This window comes from Oncorhynchus clarkii, chromosome 29, assembly GCF_045791955.1.
Source record: "Oncorhynchus clarkii lewisi isolate Uvic-CL-2024 chromosome 29, UVic_Ocla_1.0, whole genome shotgun sequence".
Lineage (NCBI taxonomy): Eukaryota > Metazoa > Chordata > Actinopteri > Salmoniformes > Salmonidae > Oncorhynchus > Oncorhynchus clarkii.
The window spans coordinates 45,667,529-45,691,219 of record NC_092175.1 but is presented as its reverse complement, the minus strand read 5'-3'; the positions used below and the strand labels follow the sequence as shown (position 1 = coordinate 45,691,219).

At 44.3% G+C, this 23,691-nt stretch overlaps 1 protein-coding gene across 3 annotated transcripts in view; it reads right to left on the bottom strand.

Annotated features, from left to right (window-relative positions):
• LOC139388072 (transmembrane phosphatase with tensin homology) overlaps nt 1–17,756 on the bottom strand; it is a 33,220-nt gene extending 15,464 nt beyond the window's left edge. Inside the window, exons 1-11 of one of the 3 annotated variants that reach the window (XM_071134593.1) lie at nt 17,460–17,756; nt 16,000–16,079; nt 12,244–12,324; nt 11,584–11,631; nt 10,901–11,062; nt 7,838–7,957; nt 3,918–4,017; nt 2,477–2,540; nt 1,888–1,952; nt 1,582–1,642; nt 1,398–1,479 (exon numbers count right to left, since the gene is read on the bottom strand). In XM_071134593.1, the coding sequence (XP_070990694.1) occupies nt 1,398–1,479; nt 1,582–1,642; nt 1,888–1,952; nt 2,477–2,540; nt 3,918–4,017; nt 7,838–7,957; nt 10,901–11,062; nt 11,584–11,631; nt 12,244–12,324; nt 16,000–16,049 (833 nt within the window). In that variant the 5' untranslated portion in view covers nt 16,050–16,079; nt 17,460–17,756. The remainder of the gene's footprint in view (nt 1–1,397; nt 1,480–1,581; nt 1,643–1,887; nt 1,953–2,476; nt 2,541–3,917; nt 4,018–7,837; nt 7,958–10,900; nt 11,063–11,583; nt 11,632–12,243; nt 12,325–15,999; nt 16,080–17,459) is intronic. The other 2 variants (XM_071134594.1, XM_071134595.1) reach the window with 2 other exon arrangements.
• Nucleotides 17,757–23,691: the final 5,935 nt, after the last annotated feature.

The following is a 23,691-nucleotide window of genomic DNA, read 5'->3' as shown; positions in this document are numbered from 1 at the left end:
CTCTGAAGGAAGGGTCCTCCCTCCTGCTCTGAAGGAAGGGTCCTCCCTCCTGCTCTGAAGGAAGGGTCCTCCCTCCTGCTCTGAAGGAAGGGTCCTCCCTCCTGCTCTGAAGGAAGGGTCCTCCCTCCTGCTCTGAAGGAAGGGTCCTCCCTCCTGCTCTGAAGGAAGGGTCCTCCCTCCTGCTCTGAAGGAAGGGTCCTCCCTCCTGCTCTGAAGGAAGGGTCCTCCCTCCTGCTCTGAAGGAAGGGTCCTCCCTCCTGCTCTGAAAGAAGGGTCCTCCCTCCTGCTCTGAAAGAAGGGTCCTCCTCATTGACCAAAGTTTCAAAGGCTGGGCCTAATATAGTATATAAGAGATCATGCAAAACATTTTTGTACTGATTCCGATGTTGTAGACAAAACAGATATTTATTTTGTCTGATGTGTGTAATGAGGAGCATCCATATGTTGCACTTGAAATAGTTTCTACCAGTTATTGATAAAAAAAATATGGACCTATTACGAAACTGACTGTTAAGGCTCCATGGATTGATGAGGAGTTGAAAAACTGTATGGTTGAAAGAGATGGGTGAAAAGCAGTGGCTAATAAATCTGTCTGTACATCTGACTGACTGACTTACTGCAAACTGAGAAATGGTGTGACTAAACTCAACAAAAATAAGAAGAAATGATGATATAAAGAATAAATGGGAACAAAAAATGACTTCAAATGAAATTATGGGCAGAAAGAAAAATGAAACTTCATCTTTTATCGAATCCGATGGCTTTATTCATCAAAAAATATTTGATGTTGTCATTTATTTTAATGATAATAAATGGCGACTTCATTGGCAAAGTGGGCAAACTTAGGAAGGAAATGCCAACAACGAACAGAGAGACGTCGTATTCATGCATAAAAAAATTAATAATTAAAAGAAAAGCATTGCAAGTTTGAATTTTGTAAAGTCAGTGTGGGAGAGGTGGAAACTAAATGACTTGGTGACCGACGCCTTGGATTGGAAAACTCATGTTAAAAAACATTAATTCAATGGTTGTAAAGATGGGGAGATGTCTGTCTGTTTCCTCCGACAACCAGACGGGTTTTACAGGTTCTTCAATCAGATAGGAAGTGGGCTCTCTCTGTCAAGAGCGGTGGTCTCTGCCTCGTGACAAACACACAGCTCTCTCTGTCAAGAGCGGTGGTCTCTGCCTCGTGACAAACACACGGTGCGATAGAGGAAACATACAGGAACTTGCAAGATTCTGCTCCCCCGAACTAGGAATACATCGTCATCAAAACGTCACCTTTTCTTAACCTTCCGAGAGAGTTCCCGGCCGACACAAATTTCACGACTACCACAGCCCGGTAGGGTGTACTACACACACACACACACACACACGGTAGGGTGTACAGTACTCACTCTAGAGAAGGCACGTTGTGGTCGTCAATAAACACCCTCTCTACTCTGTAGTGGAAGAACTTGGGGTCGTAACCTTTCTCACCTAAAGAACAAACAGCAACAACATGTCGGAGATAGTTTCCCAACCCTCTCCTCACACGGACCATATACTCTGTAGTAGACTGGAAGTAATGTGTGTACTTACTGCAGAGGTTGTATACTCTGTAGTGGTCTTCATGTTTGGTATCTAGGAACCTAGCCACCTCCTAACAGGAGCAGAGAGAAGAGATATTATATAATTAGATTATTCTCTAAAACAACTGATATCTGACCCTTTATCCTCTCTGGCCACCTTTAGGAGTCATGGTGTGTGTGTGTGTGTGTGTGTGTTTAGGAACCTAGCAGGGAGAGAGGAGATATTACTGACCTTTAGGAGTCAATTTCCCTATTGACAATATCAGATCCTCAACTATAGTGTGTTACCCTGATGGGGTTTCTGTACGGGGCTTACCCTGATGGGGTTTCTGTACAGGGCTTGTTTCCCAGAGGAGGGGAACGACATAGCAATGACACGATCTGGAGAGAGGAGAAGAGAGGGCGGACGAGAGAAGAAGAGGAGAGATGAGAGAAGAGGAGAGGGATGAGAGTAGATGGGGATGAGAGTAGAGGGGGATGAGAGTAGAGGGGGATGAGAGTAGAGGGGGATGAGAGTAGAGGGGGATGAGAGTAGAGGGGGATGAGAGAAGAGGGATGAGAGAAGAGGGATGAGAGGGATCAGAGAAGAGAGGAGAAGAGGAAAGGGATGAGAGGAGGAGCTGGTAAGTGCCACTCATATGCAGTATACTATAAACATTCATGATATGTTCCTAACATTAGTCTTTCATTTAAAACAGCTCATCTGTGACATAGGTCAGGGTCAGAGGTGTGTGTGTGTGTGTGAGATATAACCTGTGACATAAGTCAGGGTCAGAGGTGTGTGTGTGAGATATAACCTGTGACATAGGCCAGGGTCAGAGGTGTGTGTGTGTGAGATATAACCTGTGACGTAGGTCAGGGTCAGAGGTATGTGTGTGTGTGTGTGTGTGTGTGTGAGATAAAACCTGTGACGTAGGTGAGATCCAGGTCAAAGCCGTCTTTCTGGTAGCGACGCTTGTTCTCAGACACCTGACAGGATACAGGTCAGAGGTCATTGGTTATATGAGGGTCGGAGCAGGAGTCCATATGCAGTACTCAGTTTGTATACATATCCCCTCTCTGATCAGTACTCAGTTTGTATACATATCCCCTCTCTGATCAGTACTCAGTTTGTATACATATCCCCTCTCTGATCAGTACTCAGTTTGTATATATTTTTAAGCATTGATGCTTCAACGGCAAGGGGATTGAAACCCTGGGGATGAAAGTGGAAGGATGTGACCCGACCAGGTACAGCCTATAGCCGTTGTGCAAGGCACTGAACCCGACCAGGTACAGCCTATAGCCGTTGAGCAAGGCACTGAACCCGACCAGGTACAGCCTATAGCCGTTGTGCAAGGCACTGAACCCGACCAGGTACAGCCTATAGCCGTTGTGCCGTTGAGCAAGGCACTGAACCCGACCAGGTACAGCCTATAGCCGTTGTGCAAGGCACTGAACCCGACCAGGTACAGCCTATAGCCGTTGTGCCGTTGAGAAAGGCACTGAACCCGACCAGGTACAGCCTATAGCCGTTGTGCCGTTGAGCAAGGCACTGAACCCGACCAGGTACAGCCTATAGCCGTTCTGCAAGGCACTGAACCCGACCAGGTACAGCCTATAGCCGTTGTGCTGTTGAGTAAGGCACTGAACCCGACCAGGTACAGCCTATAGCCGTTGTGCTGTTGAGTAAGGCACTGAACCCGACCACTCTCAGGTACAGCCTATAGCCGTTGAGCAAGGCACTGAACCCGACCAGGTACAGCCTATAGCCGTTGTGCAAGGCACTGAACCCGACCAGGTACAGCCTATAGCCGTTGTGCTGTTGAGCAAGGCACTGAACCCGACCACTCTCAGGTACAGCCTATAGCCATTGTGCTGTTGAGTAAGGCACTGAACCCGACCAGGTACAGCCTATAGCCGTTGTGCTGTTGAGTAAGGCACTGAACCCGACCACTCTCAGGTACAGCCTATAGCCGTTGAGCAAGGCACTGAACCCGACCAGGTACAGCCTATAGCCGTTGTGCAAGGCACTGAACCCGACCAGGTACAGCCTATAGCCGTTGTGCTGTTGAGCAAGGCACTGAACCCGACCACTCTCAGGTACAGCCTATAGCCGTTGTGCAAGGCACTGAACCCGACCAGGTACAGCCTATAGCCGTTGTGCTGTTGAGTAAGGCACTGAACCCGACCACTCTCAGGTACAGCCTATAGCCGTTGTGCTGTTGAGTAAGGCACTGAACCCGACCACTCTCAGGTACAGCCTATAGCCGTTGAGCAAGGCACTGAACCCCGAAAACTGTTATTATAAAAATGACCTAAAAAAAAAAAAAAAAAACAGCTGCGTTGCCATGGAGATAAACTCACCATCCTCCTGGTGACCTTCTCCAGTTCTTTCTTCTGAGAGGCTAATCTGAAGACCCTGACCAGGATTATAATCCTCAGAAAACGCAGGAACGTCACCACCCTGAAAAGAGTAAGAAAGATATACACATATCAATATATATATAGTATCAGTCAAAAATTTGGACACACCTACTAATTAAAAGGTTTTTCTTTATTTTTACTATTTTCTACATTGTAGAATAATAGTGAAGACATCCAAACACTAAAATAACATATGGAATCATGTTGTACACAAAAAAAAAAAGTGTTAAACAAATCTAAATGTATTTTAGATTCTTCAAAGTAGCCACCATTTGCCTTGATTGACAGCTTTGCGCACTCTTTGCATTCTCTCAACCAGCTTCACCTGGAATGCTTTTCCAACAGTCTTGAATTAGTTCCCACATATGCTGAGCACTTGTTGGCTGCTTTTTTTTCACCCCGAGGTCCGACTCATCCCAAACCATCTCAACTGGGTTGTGATTGTGGAGGCCAGGTCATCTGATGCAGTACTCCATCACTCTCCTTCTTGGTCAAATAGCCCTTACACAGCCTGGAGTGTGTTGGGTTATTGTCCTGTTGATAAACAAATGACAGTCCCACTAAGCCTAAATCAGATGTGATGGCGTATTGCTGCAGAATGCTGTGGTAGCCATGCTGGTTAAGTGTGCCTTGAATTCTAAAATAAATCATAGACAGTGTCACCAGCAAAGCCCCCCCCCCCCCCCCCCCTCCCCACAACATCACACCTCCTCCTCCGTGCTTCACAGTGGGAACCACACATGCGGAGATCATCCGTTCACCTACTCTGTGTCTCACAAAGACACGGCGGTTGGAACCAAAAATCTCAAATTTGGACTCATCAGACCAAAGAACAGATTTCCACCAGTCCAATGTTCATTGCTCGTGTTTCTTGGCCCAAGAAAGTCTCTTCGTCTTATTGGTGTTCTTTAGTAGTAGTTTCTTTGCAGCAATTTGACCATGAAGGTCTGATTCACGCAGTCTTCTCTGAACAGTTGATGTTGAGATGTGTCTGTTACTTGAATTCTGTGAAGCATTTATTTGGGCTGTTAACTCTAATGAACTTATCCTCTGCAGCAGAGTTAACTCTGGGTCTTCCTTTCCTGTGGCGGTCCTCATCAGAGCCAGTTAACTAATGAACTTATCCTCTGCAGCAGAGGTAACTCTGGGTCTTCCTTTCCTGTGGCGGTCCTCATGAGAGACAGTTAACTCTAATGAACTTATCCTCTGCAGCAGAGGTAACTCTGGGTCTTCCTTTCCTGTGGCAGTCCTCATGAGAGACAGTTAACTCTAATGAACTTATCCTCTGCAGCAGAGGTAACTCTGGGTCTTCCTTTCCTGTGGCGGTCCTCATCAGAGCCAGTTAACTAATGAACTTATCCTCTGCAGCAGAGTTAACTCTGGGTCTTCCTTTCCTGTGGCGGTCCTCAGGAGAGACAGGTAACTCTGGGTCTTCCTTTCCTGTGGCGATCCTCATGAGAGACAGTTAACTCTAATGAACTTATCCTCTGCAGCAGAGGCAACTCTGGGTCTTCCTTTCCTGTGGCGGTCCTCATGAGAGACAGGTAACTCTGGGTCTTCCTTTCCTGTGGCGGTCCTCATGAGAGACAGGTAACTCTGGGTCTTCCTTTCCTGTGGCGGTCCTCATGAGAGACAGGTAACTCTGGGTCTTCCTTTCCTGTGGCAGTCCTCATGAGAGACAGTTAACTCTAATGAACTTATCCTCTGCAGCAGAGGTAACTCTGGGTCTTCCTTTCCTGTGGCGGTCCTCATGAGAGACAGTTAACTCTAATGAACTTATCCTCTGCAGCAGAGGTAACTCTGGGTCCTCCTTTCCTGTGGCGGTCCTCATGAGAGACAGTTAACTCTAATGAACTTATCCTCTGCAGCAGAGGCAACTCTGGGTCTTCCTTTCCTGTGGCGGTCCTCATGAGAGACAGGTAACTCTGGGTCTTCCTTTCCTGTGGCGGTCCTCATGAGAGACAGGTAACTCTGGGTCTTCCTTTCCTGTGGCGGTCCTCATGAGAGACAGGTAACTCTGGGTCTTCCTTTCCTGTGGCGGTCCTCATGAGAGACAGGTAACTCTGGGTCTTCCTTTCCTGTGGCGGTCCTCAAGAGAGACAGGTAACTCTGAGTCTTCCTTTCCTGTGGCGGTCCTCATGAGAGACAGGTAACTCTGGGTCTTCCTTTCCTGTGACGGTCCTCATGAGAGACAGGTAACTCTGGGTCTTCCTTTCCTGTGACGGTCCTCATGAGAGACAGGTAACTCTGGGTCTTCCTTTCCTGTGACGGTCCTCATGAGAGACAGTTAACTCTAATGAACTTATCCTCTGCAGCAGAGGTAACTCTGGGTCCTCCTTTCCTGTGGCGGTCCTCATGAGAGACAGTTAACTCTAATGAACTTATCCTCTGCAGCAGAGGTAACTCTGGGTCTTCCTTTCCTGTGGTGGTCCTCATGAGAGACAGTTAACTCTAATGAACTTATCCTCTGCAGCAGAGGTAACTCTGGGTCTTCCTTTCCTGTGGTGGTCCTCATGAGAGACAGTTAACTCTAATGAACTTATCCTCTGCAGCAGAGGTAACTCTGGGTCTTCCTTTCCTGTGGCGGTCCTCATGAGAGACAGGTAACTCTGGGTCTTCCTTTCCTGTGGCGGTCCTCATGAGAGACAGGTAACTCTGGGTCTTCCTTTCCTGTGGCGGTCCTCATGAGAGACAGGTAACTCTGGGTCTTCCTTTCCTGTGGCGGTCCTCATGAGAGACAGGTAACTCTGGGTCTTCCTTTCCTGTGGCGGTCCTCATGAGAGACAGGTAACTCTGGGTCTTCCTTTCCTGTGGCGGTCCTCATGAGAGACAGGTAACTCTGGGTCTTCCTTTCCTGTGACGGTCCTCATGAGAGACAGGTAACTCTGGGTCTTCCTTTCCTGTGACGGTCCTCATGAGAGACAGGTAACTCTGGGTCTTCCTTTCCTGTGACGGTCCTCATGAGAGACAGGTAACTCTGGGTCTTCCTTTCCTGTGGCGGTCCTCATGAGAGACAGGTAACTCTGGGTCTTCCTTTCCTGTGACGGTCCTCATGAGAGACAGTTTCATCACAGCTCGATGTTTTCTGCTACTGCACTTAAAGAAACTTTCAAAGTTCTTGAAATGTTTCTGATTGACTGACCTTCATGTCTTAAAGTAATGATGGCCTGTCATTTCTCTTCGCTTATTTGAGCTGTTCTTGACATAATATGGACTTATACCAAATAGGGCTATCTTCTGTATACCACCCCTACCTTGTCACAACACAACTGATTGGCTCAAATGCATTGAGGAAAGAAATTCCACAAATTAACTTAAGGAACACCTGTTAATTGAAATGCATTCCGGTTGACTACCTCATGTAGCTGGTTGAGAGAATGCCAAGAGTGAGCAAAGCTGTCATCAAGGCATAGGGTAGCTGCTTGGAAGAATCTCAAATATATTTTGATTTGTTTAACACTTTTCTGGTTACTACATGATTCCATATGTGTTATTTCAGAGTTTTGATGTCTTCACTATTATTCTACAATGTAGAAAATAGTACAAATAAAGAAAAACCCTTGAATGAGTAGGTGTCTCCAAACTTTTGACTGGTACTGTATCAAAACAATCAATCATGGCCTTTAGTTACTATAGTTACTATGCCCCCAGCCTTTAGTTACTATAGTTACTATGCCCCCAGGCTTTAGTTACTACAGTTACTATGCCCCCAGGCTTTAGTTACTACAGTTACTATGCCCCCAAGGAAACTGGATGGTACTGAAGAGGGTGAAAAGGTCAAGGGTCAAACAGAGATACAGTCCTGTGTGTGAACCTGGGGTGAGTCTGGGCTCTGTAGTTACACCCACCCCTGTACGTACCTGGGTATGAGGCTGGCCCCTGTCAGGTCAGAGAAGGTGTAGATCATAGTGACAACCAGGGTGATGACAACGATACAGGCATCTATGATATTCAGTCTGGAACTGAAGTACACCTTGAACCTGAAACACACAGGTCAGTCAGTCAGACACACACATAGAGAGTCTGTCATACACAGACAGACAGTTCGACCAGTGCTTGGGAGGCGTAAGGGGTTGGCAGGGGGGGGCTTTTACTCTTGAAAGTTGAAAACAGTAGAATGCACAAGGTGCAATATCTATATTAGATCGTGCATCATCATCAGAATTCCTCTCGTCTCGTCAGTCATCAGTATTCCTCTCATCTTGTCAGTCATTACAGACCTTAGAGAGCCATTTATAACTCGTCAGTAATGTCCAGATCAACGTTTGGCCACGACTGTACACTGCTGATTCAAAGAGTTCAACTTAGTTTTATGATGATTCATCAGTGTGTTCCAAGAAGGCCTTACTGCCCAGTAAAGGGCAGACCACTTCCTGGAACCATTTCCTGCACATTACTTCCTGTTTAAACAGCTCATCATAGACAGCAGAGGTTCACAGCTCTCCCTCACTCAGGGGGGGTCTCCATCCTGCGCTCTCTCTGTCCTACTTTCACATCATGTACAGTCGTGGCCAAACGTTTTGAGAATGACACAATTTTTAATTTTCACAAAGTCTGTTGCTTCAGTTTGTATGATGGCAATTTGCATATACTCCAGAATGTTATGAAGAGTGATCAGATGAATTGCAAAGTCCCTCTTTGCCATGCAAATGAACTGAACCCCCAAAAAACATTTCCACCGCATTTCAGCCCTGCCACAAAAGGAGCAGCTGACATCATGTCAGTGATTTTCTCGTTAACACAGGAGTGAGTGTTGATGAAGACAAGGCTGGAGATCACTCTGTCATGCTGATTGAGTTCGAATAACAAACTGGAAGCTTCAAAAGGAGGGTGGTGCTTGGAATCATTGTTCTTTCTCTGTCAACCATGGTTACCTGCAAGGAAACAAGTGCCGTCATCATTGTTTTGCACAAAAAGGGCTTCACAGGCAAGGATATTGCTACCAGTAAGATTGCACCTAAATCAACTATTTATCGGATCATCAAGAACTTCAAGGAGAGCGGTTCAATTGTTGTGAAGAAGGCTTCAGGGCACCCAAGAAAGTCCAGCAAGCGCCAGGACCGTCTCCTAAAGTTGATTCAGCTGCGGGATCAGGGCACCACCAGTACAGAGCTTGCTCAGGAGTGGCAGTAGGTAGGTGTGAGTGCATCTGCACGCACAGTGAGGTGAAGACTTTTGGAGGATGGCCTGGTGTCAAGAAGGGCAGCAAAGAAGCCACTTCTCTCCAGGAAAAACATCAGGGACAGACTGATATTCTGCAAAAGGTACATGGATTGGACTGCTGAGGACTGGGGTAACATCATTTTCTTTGATCAATCCCCTTTCCGGTTGTTTGGGGCATCTGGAAAAAAGCTTGTCCGGAGAAGACCAGGTGAGCGCTACCATCAGTCCTGTGTCATCCAACAGTAAAGCATCATGAGACCATTCATGTGTGGGGTTGCTTCTCAGCCAAGGGAGTGGGCTCACATGTGTGGGGTTGCTTCTCAGCCAAGGGAGTGGGCTCACGTGTGTGGGGTTTCTTCTCAGCCAAGGGAGTGGGCTCACGTGTGTGGGGTTTCTTCTCAGCCAAGGGAGTGGGCTCACGTGTGTGGGGTTGCTTCTCAGCCAAGGGAGTGGGCTCACGTGTGTGGGGTTGCTTCTCAGCCAAGGGAGTGGGCTCACGTGTGTGGGGTTGCTTCTCAGCCAAGGGAGTGGGCTCACGTGTGTGGGGTTACTTCTCAGCCAAGGGAGTGGGCTCACGTGTGTGGGGTTGCTTCTCAGCCAAGGGAGTGGGCTCACATGTGTGGGGTTGCTTCTCAGCCAAGGGAGTGGGCTCACATGTGTGGGGTTTCTTCTCAGCCAAGGGAGTGGGCTCACATGTGTGGGGTTGCTTCTCAGCCAAGGGAGTGGGCTCACATGTGTGGGGTTACTTCTCAGCCAAGGGAGTGGGCTCACGTGTGTGGGGTTGCTTCTCAGCCAAGGGAGTGGGCTCACTCACAATATTGCCTAAGAACACAGCCATGAATAAAGAATGGTACCGACACATCCTCCGAGAGCAACTTCTCCCAACCATCCAGGAACAGTTTGGTGATGAATAATGCCTTTCCAGCATGATGGAGCACCTTGCCATAAGGCAAAAGTGATAACTAAGTGGCTCGGGGAACAAAACATTGATATTTTGGGTCCATGGCCAGGAAACTCCCTAGACCTTAATCCCATTGAGAACTTGTGGTCAATCCTCAAGAGGCGGGTGGACAAACAAAAACCCACAAATTCTGACAAACTCCAAGCATTGATTATGCAAGAATGGGCTGTCATCAGTCAGGATGTGGCCCAGAAGTTAATTGACACTATGCCAGGGCAGATTGCAGAGGTCTTGAAAAAGCGGGGTCAACACTGCAAATATTGACTCTGTGCATCAACTTCATGTAATTGTCAATAAAAGCCTTTGACACTTATGAAATGCTTGTAATTATACTTCAGTATCCATAGTAACATCTGACAAAAATATCTAAAGACACTGAAGCAGAAAACTTTGTGGAAATAAATGCTTGTGTCATTCTCAAAACCTTTGACCACGACTGTTCAGAGAGAGGAGCAGAGTGCACTTATTGGTGTCACATTGTGTTATGAGATGAATACCCAAGGCACCAAATCATGCCACCTTAGTAGACAGTAGAACACACTAGCTTGCTCTGTCTCTCACACACACACACAGTCCATTTCCAGACAGAGGTGTTAGTGGCCTAAGGCGATGCTATTGCAGCTTAACAGGCCTGGGGCACTCACCTGAAAAAACACATGTCTGTTAAACTATCTGAGAAAAATATCTAAAAGACACTGAAGCAGCAAACTTAGTGAAAATGTATATTTGTGTCATTCAAAACTTTTGGCCACGACTGAGAACACACACACACACACACACTGTACACACTCTCGCTTACCCCTCTACATAGACCCGTAGCAGTACGTCGGTGAGGAAGAACAGAGAGATGATGAGAGAGACCGTCTCTAGAACATCCCCCACATCTCTGCTCCGCGTCATCAGAGACAGGTCTACTATCACCAGCACTATGTCCACTATGATCAGTACCACACCAAACATACTGGAATACAGAGACACAGAGATAGAGAGAGAGAGAGAGAGAGAGAGAATAATTATCATACCCACCATCATCCCCACCACCACCATCCCCACCACCATCATCATCCCCTCCACCACCACCATCATCATCAACCCCTCCACCACCACCACCACCTCCACCACCACCACCACCATCATCACCACCACCATCCCCTCCACCACCACTACCACCTCCACCACCACCATCATCACCACCACCATCCCCTCCACCACCACCATCCCCTCCACCACCACCGTCCCCTCCACCACCACCGTCCCCTCCACCACCACCACCACCTCCACCATCATCTCCACCACCATCATCCCCTCCACCACCACCGTCCCCTCCACCACCACCGTCCCCTCCACCACCACCGTCCCCTCCACCACCACCACCACTACCACCTCCACCACCACCAATCCCCTCCACCATCATCATCATCTCCACCATCATCATCTCCACCACCACCATCATCATCCCCTCCACCACAATCATCCTCCTACCGGAATCCGAAGGACATGACAAAAGGGGTAATCTTTCTCCGTATACGTCTGTAGAACGAGGAAGAAAGAAAAACGAATGATGACACTTTCATCAGAAACAACATGTCTATACATTTGGAGGTGTGTGTACACACGTTGAGATTGGAGCCATTTTAATTCATATAATCATCAATAAATAACATTCGATTTGGACCATAATTCTTCCTAACAATGAGGAAGACATGAGGAAGACAATAAAAACAGCTAAAAGTAATTATAATCCAAATGAGATGTTAGGTACTATATTTATTGAAGATTATATATGAATCCTATACATCTAAAAAAAGGGCAATTTTTGGGTTCAATTAATTTGTTTTATTTCTCAGAGATCAAATTATATTTCAACAGAAGAATGTTTCTGGAATTCTAATCCGTTTCTAACTACAGAAATAATTTGCTCTTCGTTGTGCTTTTTGAGGTGGACTGATTCTGGTACACCAGGTTCAGCACTGTGTGTGTGTGTGTACACACTTACTGATACATGGTACCAGGTTCAGCACTGTGTGTGTGTGTACACACTTACTGATACATGGTACCAGGTTCAGCACTGTGTGTGTGTGTACACACTTACTGATACATGGTACCAGGTTCAGCACTGTGTGTGTGTGTGTGTACACTTACTGATACATGGTATCAGGTTCAGCACTCTCATCCTTCCCATCGTCTATCTCCACCTTAGCCTCCTCCAGCTTCTCTACACTACTGAGAAGGAGAGGGAGGGAGGGGGAGGGAGGGAGGGAGGGAGGGAGGGAGGGAGGGAGGGAGGGAGGGAGGGAGGGAGGGAGGGAGGGAGGGAGGGAGGGAGAAAAGGAAAGATGGGGAAAGAGAGATCAACATCAATTAAAGCTGTTTCCATGTACAGTATGTTTAGACACTTAACATGCTACTGCACTGTTGGAGCTAGGACACCAGCATTTAGTTAGATACTACTGTACTGTTGGAGCTAGGACACCAGCATTTAGTTAGATACTACTGCACTGTTGGAGCTAGAAACACAAGCATTTAGTTAGATACTACTGCACTGTTGGAGCTAGGACACCAGCATTTAGTTAGATACTACTGCACTGTTGGAGCTAGAAACACAAGCATTTAGTTAGATACTACTGCACTGTTGAAGCTAGGAACACAAGCATTTAGTTAGATACTACTGCAATGTTGGAGCTAGGACACCAGCATTTAGTTAGATACTACTGCACTGTTGGAGCTAGAAACACAAGCATTTAGTTAGATACTACTGTACTGTTGGAGCTAGGACACCAGCATTTAGTTAGATATTACTGCACTGTTGGAGCTAGAAACACAAGCATTTAGTTAGATACTACTGCACTGTTGGAGCTAGGACACCAGCATTTAGTTAGATACTACTGCACTGTTGGAGCTAGGACACCAGCATTTAGTTAGATACTACTGCACTGTTGGAGCTAGGACACCAGCATTTAGTTAGATATTACTGTACTGTTGGAGCTAGAAACACAAGCATTTAGTTAGATACTACTGCACTGTTGGAGCTAGAAACATAAGCATTTAGTTAGATACTACTGCACTGTTGGAGCTAGGAACACAAGCATTTAGTTAGATACTACTGCACTGTTGGAGCTAGGAACACAAGCATTTAGTTAGATACTACTGCACTGTTGGAGCTAGGAACACAAGCATTTAGTTAGATACTACTGCACTGTTGGAGCTAGAAACACCAGCATTTAGTTAGATATTACTGTACTGTTGGAGCTAGAAACACAAGCATTTAGTTAGATACTACTGCACTGTTGGAGCTAGAAACATAAGCATTTAGTTAGATACTACTGCACTGTTGGAGCTAGAAACACAAGCATTTAGTTAGATACTACTGCACTGTTGGAGCTAGGAACACAAGCATTTAGTTAGATACTACTGCACTGTTGGAGCTAGGACACCAGCATTTAGTTAGATATTACTGCACTGTTGGAGCTAGAAACACAAGCATTTAGTTAGATACTACTGTACTGTTGGAGCTAGGACACCAGCATTTAGTTAGATATTACTGTACTGTTGGAGCTAGCATTTAGTTAGATACTACTGTACTGTTGGAGCTAGAAACACAAGCATTTAGTTAGATACTACTGCACTGTTGGAGCTAGAAACACAAGCATTTAGTTAGATACTACTGTACTGTTGGAGCTAGAAACACAAGCATTTAGTTAGATACTACTGTACTGTTGGAGCTAGAAACACAAGCATTTAGTTAGATACTACTGCACTGTTGGAGCTAGACACACAAGCATTTAGTTAGATACTACTGCACTGTTGGAGCTAGACACACAAGCATTTAGTTAGATACTACTGCACTGTTGGAGCTAGAAACACAAGCATTTAGTTAGATACTACTGCACTGTTGGAGCTAGACACACAAGCATTTAGTTAGATACTACTGCACTGTTGGAGCTAGAAACACAAGCATTTAGTTAGATACTACTGCACTGTTGGAGCTAGAAACACAAGCATTTAGTTAGATACTACTGCACTGTTGGAGCTAGGACACCAGCATTTAGTTAGATACTACTGCACTGTTGGAGCTAGGACACCAGCATTTAGTTAGATATTACTGTACTGTTGGAGCTAGAAACACAAGCATTTAGTTAGATACTACTGCACTGTTGGAGCTAGAAACATAAGCATTTAGTTAGATACTACTGCACTGTTGGAGCTAGGAACACAAGCATTTAGTTAGATACTACTGCACTGTTGGAGCTAGGAACACAAGCATTTAGTTAGATACTACTGCACTGTTGGAGCTAGGAACACAAGCATTTAGTTAGATACTACTGCACTGTTGGAGCTAGAAACACCAGCATTTAGTTAGATATTACTGTACTGTTGGAGCTAGAAACACAAGCATTTAGTTAGATACTACTGCACTGTTGGAGCTAGAAACATAAGCATTTAGTTAGATACTACTGCACTGTTGGAGCTAGAAACACAAGCATTTAGTTAGATACTACTGCACTGTTGGAGCTAGGAACACAAGCATTTAGTTAGATACTACTGCACTGTTGGAGCTAGGACACCAGCATTTAGTTAGATATTACTGCACTGTTGGAGCTAGAAACACAAGCATTTAGTTAGATACTACTGTACTGTTGGAGCTAGGACACCAGCATTTAGTTAGATATTACTGTACTGTTGGAGCTAGCATTTAGTTAGATACTACTGTACTGTTGGAGCTAGAAACACAAGCATTTAGTTAGATACTACTGCACTGTTGGAGCTAGAAACACAAGCATTTAGTTAGATACTACTGTACTGTTGGAGCTAGAAACACAAGCATTTAGTTAGATACTACTGTACTGTTGGAGCTAGAAACACAAGCATTTAGTTAGATACTACTGCACTGTTGGAGCTAGACACACAAGCATTTAGTTAGATACTACTGCACTGTTGGAGCTAGACACACAAGCATTTAGTTAGATACTACTGCACTGTTGGAGCTAGAAACACAAGCATTTAGTTAGATACTACTGCACTGTTGGAGCTAGACACACAAGCATTTAGTTAGATACTACTGCACTGTTGGAGCTAGAAACACAAGCATTTAGTTAGATACTACTGCACTGTTGGAGCTAGAAACACAAGCATTTAGTTAGATACTACTGCACTGTTGGAGCTAGGACACCAGCATTTAGTTAGATACTACTGCACTGTTGGAGCTAGGACACCAGCATTTAGTTAGATACTACTGCACTGTTGGAGCTAGGAACACAAGCATTTAGTTAGATACTACTGCACTGTTGGAGCTAGAAACACAAGCATTTAGTTAGATACTACTGTACTGTTGGAGCTAGGACACCAGCATTTCACAACACCCACAATAAGATCTGCTAAATATGTGTATGTGACCAATAAAATGTGATATGAAGTAGAGGTTACGGAGGAATTCATCTTGTCCTCTCTGTTGATCCTCTGTCAACATGCGGTGGGAGACGAGCTAAAGGACAAATAGCTGATGGCCAGTTGTTTCAAACCAGGAAAAAGCTTCTGACATCAGCAGCAGCACCTCTACAGTAGTCTTGACTGACCATTCTTAGGGTTTATCCCAAATGGCACCCTATTCCCTATATAGTACACTACTTTAGACCAGAGCCCTATGGTACCCTATTCCCTATATAGTGCACTACTTTAGACCAGGGCTCTTAGTAACATTTGGGACTCAGTCCTTCACTGCTGAGCATGTCATTGTAAAAGAATGTCTCCTAACAGTAGCTACTTCTGTAGATTACTCATTAAAAGACAGTAAAGTTTGACCGTCTGTGTGTTTGTGTGTGTGTGTTAAGGTTGACCGTCTGTGTGTGTGTGTTAAGGTTGACCGTCTGTGTGTGTGTGTGTGTCTGTGTGTTAACTTACCCATTAACTTCCTTGGAATCCGACCCTGGATTGAAATGAACAGATGACATGATGGTGGTCTTATTTTCTCTTTCCTGATCCTGTTATAGAGAAAATATATCAAAACAGGCAGGGGCGGACTGGGACCAGAATTCAGCCTTGGCATTTCTAACACACCGGCCCACTTTTTTTTTCTTGAGGCCTCCATTATTACCTAAGTAATGATAATTTGTAGCAAAAAAAAAAACCTAGTTAGACAGGCCCACTGGGCTAAAAATGGACCAGCCCATCAGTCATTTGCCCAAAATGTTAGAAGACCAGTCCGCCCCTGAAACACAGAGATTTAAAGTTCCCAGATGGCTTTTGGTGTCATGTTTCTGTCAAACACTTTTGAGTACCAAATGGCACCCTATTCCCTACATAGGACACTACTTTCGAAAAGTGTCCATAGAGCTCTGGTCAAACGTAGTGCACTATGTAGGGAATAGTGTGCCATTTGGCCCATTCAAAATGGACAGTGTGTCTGCTGGTTACAATGTTTGGACAAGAGACTAGCCAAGAGCCCAGGTTTTCCACATGTAACGTGGGTTTACGGGTGTCTTAACATGCGTTTCCCGAAACAGCGCGGTGAGTGAACTGTCGCTAATTGCGCCATGTGTCGATACTGATAGGATGGAAAAAAGGTAAGGCTGCTCTCGGATCCGTTTTACTTTAACATTACAATTATTTCACAATACTGACGACGGATCAACTTATAGAAAGATATTACCACCGTTGGATGCAACGGTTGATATACGGCTTAATGCTTACCCTAAAATGTACTAAATCAAGTCTAGTCACATCATTGCGCACATGTTGACTGTGGCCTATAACTAACAAAATACAGCTCAATTGAATTAACATGAAATTGACTTCAATAGTATTGAATTACATAGTATAGGCTATTTATCTTGTAATGCAGTCATCTCGGGTTTCATTTGAAGCATATTTTTGGTTTTATCGTTCGCTTGTTTGTAACAATTGCAAAGACATGGTAACTATTTGTAGTCAACTTCACAACTAAGTTATCAGCGGTCACAGAAAGACAGATAAACATATTGATTCTGTTGAGCCTAGATCTTCGGCGAATAATTGGACGCGGTATATGAACAAAAAAAACGCATCTGCCGACGCACCGTTCTACGTGTGGTCTGAAGCAGTCGGTAAAATAACGAGCGGTGTCCAGTACAACTTTAGTAAAGACGGTTTTAGGGAAACAGCTCGGGAGATTTAAACGACAGACTTATTACGATGCTTCTGGGGAAACCATCCACTGTAGTTGACACCCACACACGGTCCGGCAGAAAGCACTCAGAATAAAGGGAATCTCTGACCGAAACAAACACACATTCCAAAAACACAGTCTACACTTGTTGCTGTATTTTTGGATGAAAGGTTAACCACAAAATTATCTGGAAAGTTGTGGAAACAATGTTACAAACCTAACGACTCTATTTCAGCAGCATAGAAGAGTGCCGTGGTGCTACTCTCTCCCCTTGTTTTCCGTTCGTTGTATTTTCTTTATCCAAACGAATCACTGTTAGTGAACCGGGTCGCCTGCATCGCTGTGTGTGATATCCAACTCCGATTAGGAAGTATACGAACCTAGTCTTGTGACTGTTCGAGAAGAAGGTTCAAAGGTTCACCGAGGTATTTTTTCCTTCCATCCTCCTATTCCTCCTCCACTCTCTGCAAACGTAGCGGTTTTCAACTTCCTGACAGGCAGATCGCTCAAGTGTGACTTCGAAATTTAACGTCTAACCGTATTCTGAGGACGTCGAGAAATGCCTTCAAAAAACCAGACACTAGGGCAACAATCGGCGCTATTATCGTCAAGAAGGCTTGCGTTTCGCAATTGGGTGGTGGATGGGTGTAATGCCATTACTCTGGATCAGAAGGTCGCGTGTTCAATCCCAGTGCTGGACACAAATGTATGTCTTAACCCAAACCCTTTACCTTAACCATTCGGACTGAATGCCTAAACTTAACGTTTTACAGTTCTTGCCGATTGCTGACACACTGAAAGTGAATACTGAGACAAGAGCATCAAGACCTTAACATTTGTAATCATGCCTTTAAACAAAAGGCACCAAAAGTACAAACTCATTTTCTGCTTTGCACTTTGGTTGCATTTCTGCAACACACTACTTACAAAACACCACACACTGTTTCTTACATTGGACACTTCGTTCAAGAATGAAATCTCTTGCAGTCATTTGGGAAAACCGCTTCTATTCAAAATGAAAAACATAGCTGAAATTGGCCACACACACACACACACACACACACACACACACACACACACACAAAAACACTTATACAGTAATTGAACACCAATTAGTCTGAGCCTTACCACCACAAATAGTCCTCAGGTAAGATCACCTCTTTGGTGAGAACTTTGCAAACATGGAGGCAGTGAGAGGAAGAAGAGGAGGAGAAAGAGAGGAGGACCAGGCAATAGACAGAGACATATTTCCGACGACATTAGGGCCACTTTGGTGGACCGTGTCATACATCATGTCCTGACGATAAGAGAGGCTGGGCAGAGGGTCCCGCCCAACCTGAGCCGCTACACGGTAGCATCCAGAATACAGACATTTAGACTGAAGAACAGGTATGTCTTCAACTTTCTACACTAGACTGTACCTATGGAATTGTTGCATATCACAGTACAATACAATGTAGTCCTACAATATTAGGCTTATGCTCCTCAGTGAACCAAAACAAATAGATGTAGTTCTGTGAAGTACATGTAATACAGTTGATGTTACTGTGTACAGTATGACAGTACAACAGTTCAGTATGACAGTACAGTATGACAGTACAGTATGTAACAATAAACTAGCCAATGACATCCTATTTTCTACAGAACTGCCAGACGACCTCCTGAGGGTGAAAGGCAACGTCTGTTCACCATGATCAGGAACTGGCCATTTGTGTTGGCAAACAACATCATCCGCCAACATCAACTAAGAGAGTAAATCATCGCAGATCACACAACGTTCCATAATAATCAACCAGGACGTCGACACTCTGCCGCCATCTTGGGTCAACACCATCTTACGATGAAGCAGCTGTCCAGGGTTTCATTTAGTCATAGTGAAGGTCTTTGACTATGTACAGGTGTCACTGTACTACACTGTAATGGCAGTGCGTTGTGTCCTATTGGCTCTGCATTCAGACAAAATACAGTATGTGACCTAGGCAGGTGCCCCCATTCTGAGAGAGGGGTGTGTTGTCTGTGGGGGCACCTGCCTTGTCTGCAAGCAATGGAAGAGGCATGCACCCTATTCCCTATACAGTGGGGTCAGTCCAGGGTTGGATACACAAGGCAACCGTCGCCTAGCCAGGGATGACATGGCTTGTGATGTGGCCAAACCCTAACAGAAGGCGGGATCCATAAACCACCCACCCCTACAATATTTAGGTTTTGTTTGCCATTGCACTGTAATTACTTTTGTTTGTGAGTTTACAGTAACTTATTGTATTGATTACTGTACTGTAAAAAAACGAACAATTTATTTCTGAAGCCTTTCTATTTTTGTTTAATTTTACCTTTTTAACTAGGCAAGTCAGTTAAGAGTAAATGCGTATTTACAATGATGGCCTAGGACAGGGGCAGAACGACATTTTTACCTTGTCAGCTTGGGGATTCGATCTTGCAATCTTCCGGTTACTGGCCCAATGCGCTTACCACTAGGCTACCTGCCGCCCCGGTGTAAGTAGATGTACAGGAGCAATCTTTAACGACACAATTAAAAAGGTATACAATGTACTGAAGACGTCAGTATTTTTGATAAAGTACGTCCGTGTGTTGCTGCTTTGAAAGAGTAATTCAAATGGTCCAATAAATAATTTTGAAAAATAATTTGTTAAGTTTTGATTGCAGAGTTTCATTTTGACAGAAGTAAGATGTTTATCCCCGAGTGTTGTCTCATTTGGCTTGTGTGTTACGTTGATACACAACGAGCCAAATTCCACAACAAGAGTGTAAGCAATCGCAAAAAAAACTGTAACCCTAACTATTAACTTCAAAATTTGACGTTTGGAGAAACGTGGATTAAAAATCGAATTCTGCAGCACTTTTGAGTTAAGACTTCGGTCTGCAATGCTCCTCTCTCCTGCTGTAGGCGTGCTGATGGTGCTGCAGCACACCCTGAAAAGTAGTCCACTGGGCCTTTTAATAGTCCTGTATTAGCAGAAATGTATTCCAGTGGCCATGCCCCTCACTGCACTGTCTGCTGGTCAGTCCAAATCAATGGCCTTGTTTTATTCTACTTCATGTACAAACTTATATTCACTTTAATACAATGAATATGCCAATAACCTTGTGCACCAATTCTTTCACAAAAGTTTCCTGTTGCAAATGGTAAGGCTTCTGAGAATCAAAGGGAATTAATTGCACTGCACCAACTCTTCATGGGGGAATTTAAAGAAAGTTAATCACAAAATGTACCCGATGACAGTTATCTAAAATTAACATGTGCTATTTCAGATGTAGGAACCCGATGATGTACAATGTTGCAGATACATGGTTTTTAATCCAGCGAGTGGGGAGGGTAGGCAAAGATTGGTGCATCAAAACACCAACACGGGTTCCAAATGCCACCCTATTCCCTATATAGTGCACTACTTTAGACCAGGGCACTATGGGCCTTGATCAAATGTAGTGCATTGCATGGGGAATAGGCAGCCATTCGGGAACACGGCCACACATCCATCCACTGAGGATGGATCATAAGACACAGGTGGTAAGCAGAGGTACAGATCCAGGACCTGCTTATCCATACCAACTCCCTACCTTGCCCACCGGGGGGGGGGGGGGGGGGGGGGACAAACAGATCTTAAATTTGGGATTTTTATTATTTTGGTATTCAATGTAATGCAGTCTAATATTGAGAGGGGCTCCACTCTTTCTGTGGTGATTGTCAACTGTCTGGCTGTGTGACGGGCTGTGCGACGGGCTGTGTGACGGGCTGTGTGTCGGTTTGAGTATCAACTTTTCAGGCTATAGTGTCTTTTGACACAAAACAGCTCGGTCCACTTTCCCCAACAGGTTGGACGTGCTAGAAGGTATGACATCCTACTCTCCGCTACTGAAATCTCAAAATCAGAACGAAAATAACTTTTACCGATCAAGAATGACACCTGTTTGAGGAAGCGAACCAACTGCTTTTCTTCCAGACTGTTTGAAACGACATTCTGACCACTTTCCCAACAAGTTAGACGAGTATGAAAATCTTCCACCATTTTTTTTGGTTTTCTGCCATTCAAATCTAAAATCAGAAAACTTCTTCCACGAAAAACATTTAAGAGCTAAAGCCTCACAACGTTACTTAACGCACAGTTACAATCTAGCGGTTCTTATCCCATCTTTTGTCCAGTTCTTGGTAAATATATTGAAAGTTAAACCCATTAATATCTTTCCAGATTCCTGGTACAGTTGACACATTAAAACTCACAGCAGGGGAATGGTAGTTCAGACGTTTATCATACAAACTAAAATGTTTTTTTTATACAATAATAAACGTTTATTTATTTAACCAGGCAAGTCAGTTACGAACTAAAATGTTATCATACAATAATAAACCAGCATTCTAACTAAACATGGTTCCCTGATATTTATAGTTGATCATCCTGAAATTGTAATAAATCATAAAAAACACTAATACTGTAGTAGTACAGTCGGTGTTGTATACAAAAGCAATACATAGAAAATACACTTAGAAAATATGAAAAATACAAGCCTCCAGCTTGTAAAAAGGTGTGAAGTGAAAGTTCTTTGGGTAAAAGCTTAGAATACACATCATTCTCTCATAACACTAATGAGCAACACAAACACATAATTCTCTCATAACACTAATGAGCAACACATTCACATCACTCTCATAACACTAATGAGCAACACAAACACATCACTCTCTCATAACACTAATGAGCAACACAAACACATCACTCTCTCATAACACTAATGAGCAACACATTCACATCACTCTCTCATAACACTAATGAGCAACACAAACACATCACTCTCTCATAACACTAATGAGCAACACATTCACATCACTCTCATAACACTAATGAGCAACACATTCACATCACTCTCTCATAACACTAATGAGCAACACATTCACATCACTCTCTCATAACACTAATGAGCAACCCATTCACATCACTCTCATAACACTAATGAGCAACACAAACACATCACTCTCTCATAACACTAATGAGCAACACATTCACATCACTCTCTCATAACACTAATGAGCAACACAAACACATCACTCTCTCATAACACTAATGAGCAACACATTCACATCACTCTCATAACACTAATGAGCAACACAAACACGTCACTCTCTCATAACACTAATGAGCAACACATTCACATCACTCTCATAACACTAATGAGCAACACAAACACGTCACTCTCTCATAACACTAATGAGCAACACATTCACATCACTCTCTCATAACACTAATGAGCAACACAAACACATCAATCACTCATAACACTAATGAGCAACACAAACACATCAATCACTCATAACACTAATGAGCAACACAAAACACATCAATCACTCATAACACTAATGAGCAACACAAAACACATCAATCACTCATAACACTAATGAGCAACACATTCACATCACTCTCATAACACTAATGAGCAATACAAAACACATCAATCTCTCATAATACTAATGAGCAATACAAACACGTCACTGTCTCATAACACTAATGAGCAACACAAAACACATCAATCAAATGTAATTGATCTAATAGTGACATAACATCGCCTCAGTAGACAGGACTCACTCCACAGTGTAGGACAGTAGGGATATATGATGGCGTCAGGATGAAACAGAGAGCAGGGCCTGAAAAGAGAACAGACCTGATTGGCAGAACATGTAACAGTATTTGGTAACATTCTAACGTGTGTCCATCGTGTCATGTGGTCACAGTTCTTGTCAATTAAAACCCCAAAAGAATTGCATCTCTATCTGAGAAGCTCACCGTGTCACATCTCTATCTGAGAAGCTCACCGTGTCACATCTCTATCTGAGAAGCTCACCGTGTCACATCTCTATCTGAGAAGCTCACCGTGTCACATCTCTATCTGAGAAGCTCACCGTGCCACATCTCTATCTGAGAAGCTCACCGTGCCACATCTCTATCTGAGAAGCTCACCGTGCCACATCTCTATCTGAGAAGCTCACCGTCCCACATCTCTATCTGAGAAGCTCACCGTGTCACATCTCTATCTGAGAAGCTCACAGTGTCACATCTCTATCTGAGAAGCTCAAAGGTGTCACCTCTCTATCTGAGAAGCTCACCGTGTCACATCTATCTGAGAAGCTCACAGTGTCACGTCTCTATCTGAGAAGCTCACCGTGTCACGTCTCTATCTGAGAAGCTCACCGTGTCACGTCTCTATCTGAGAAGCTCACCGTGTCACGTCTCTATCTGAGAAGCTCACCGTGTCACATCTCTATCTGAGAAGCTCACAGTGTCACATCTCTATCTGAGAAGCTCACCGTGTCACAGAAGGACGGACGGACAGTTCCTTTTTGGCAGGAACGGTAACATGATTTGAGAAGCTCCGTGTTGCAGACAGACAGAGACAGACAATCTGGTGTGACTGACATCATCGCTCTAATATCCAAATGGTGG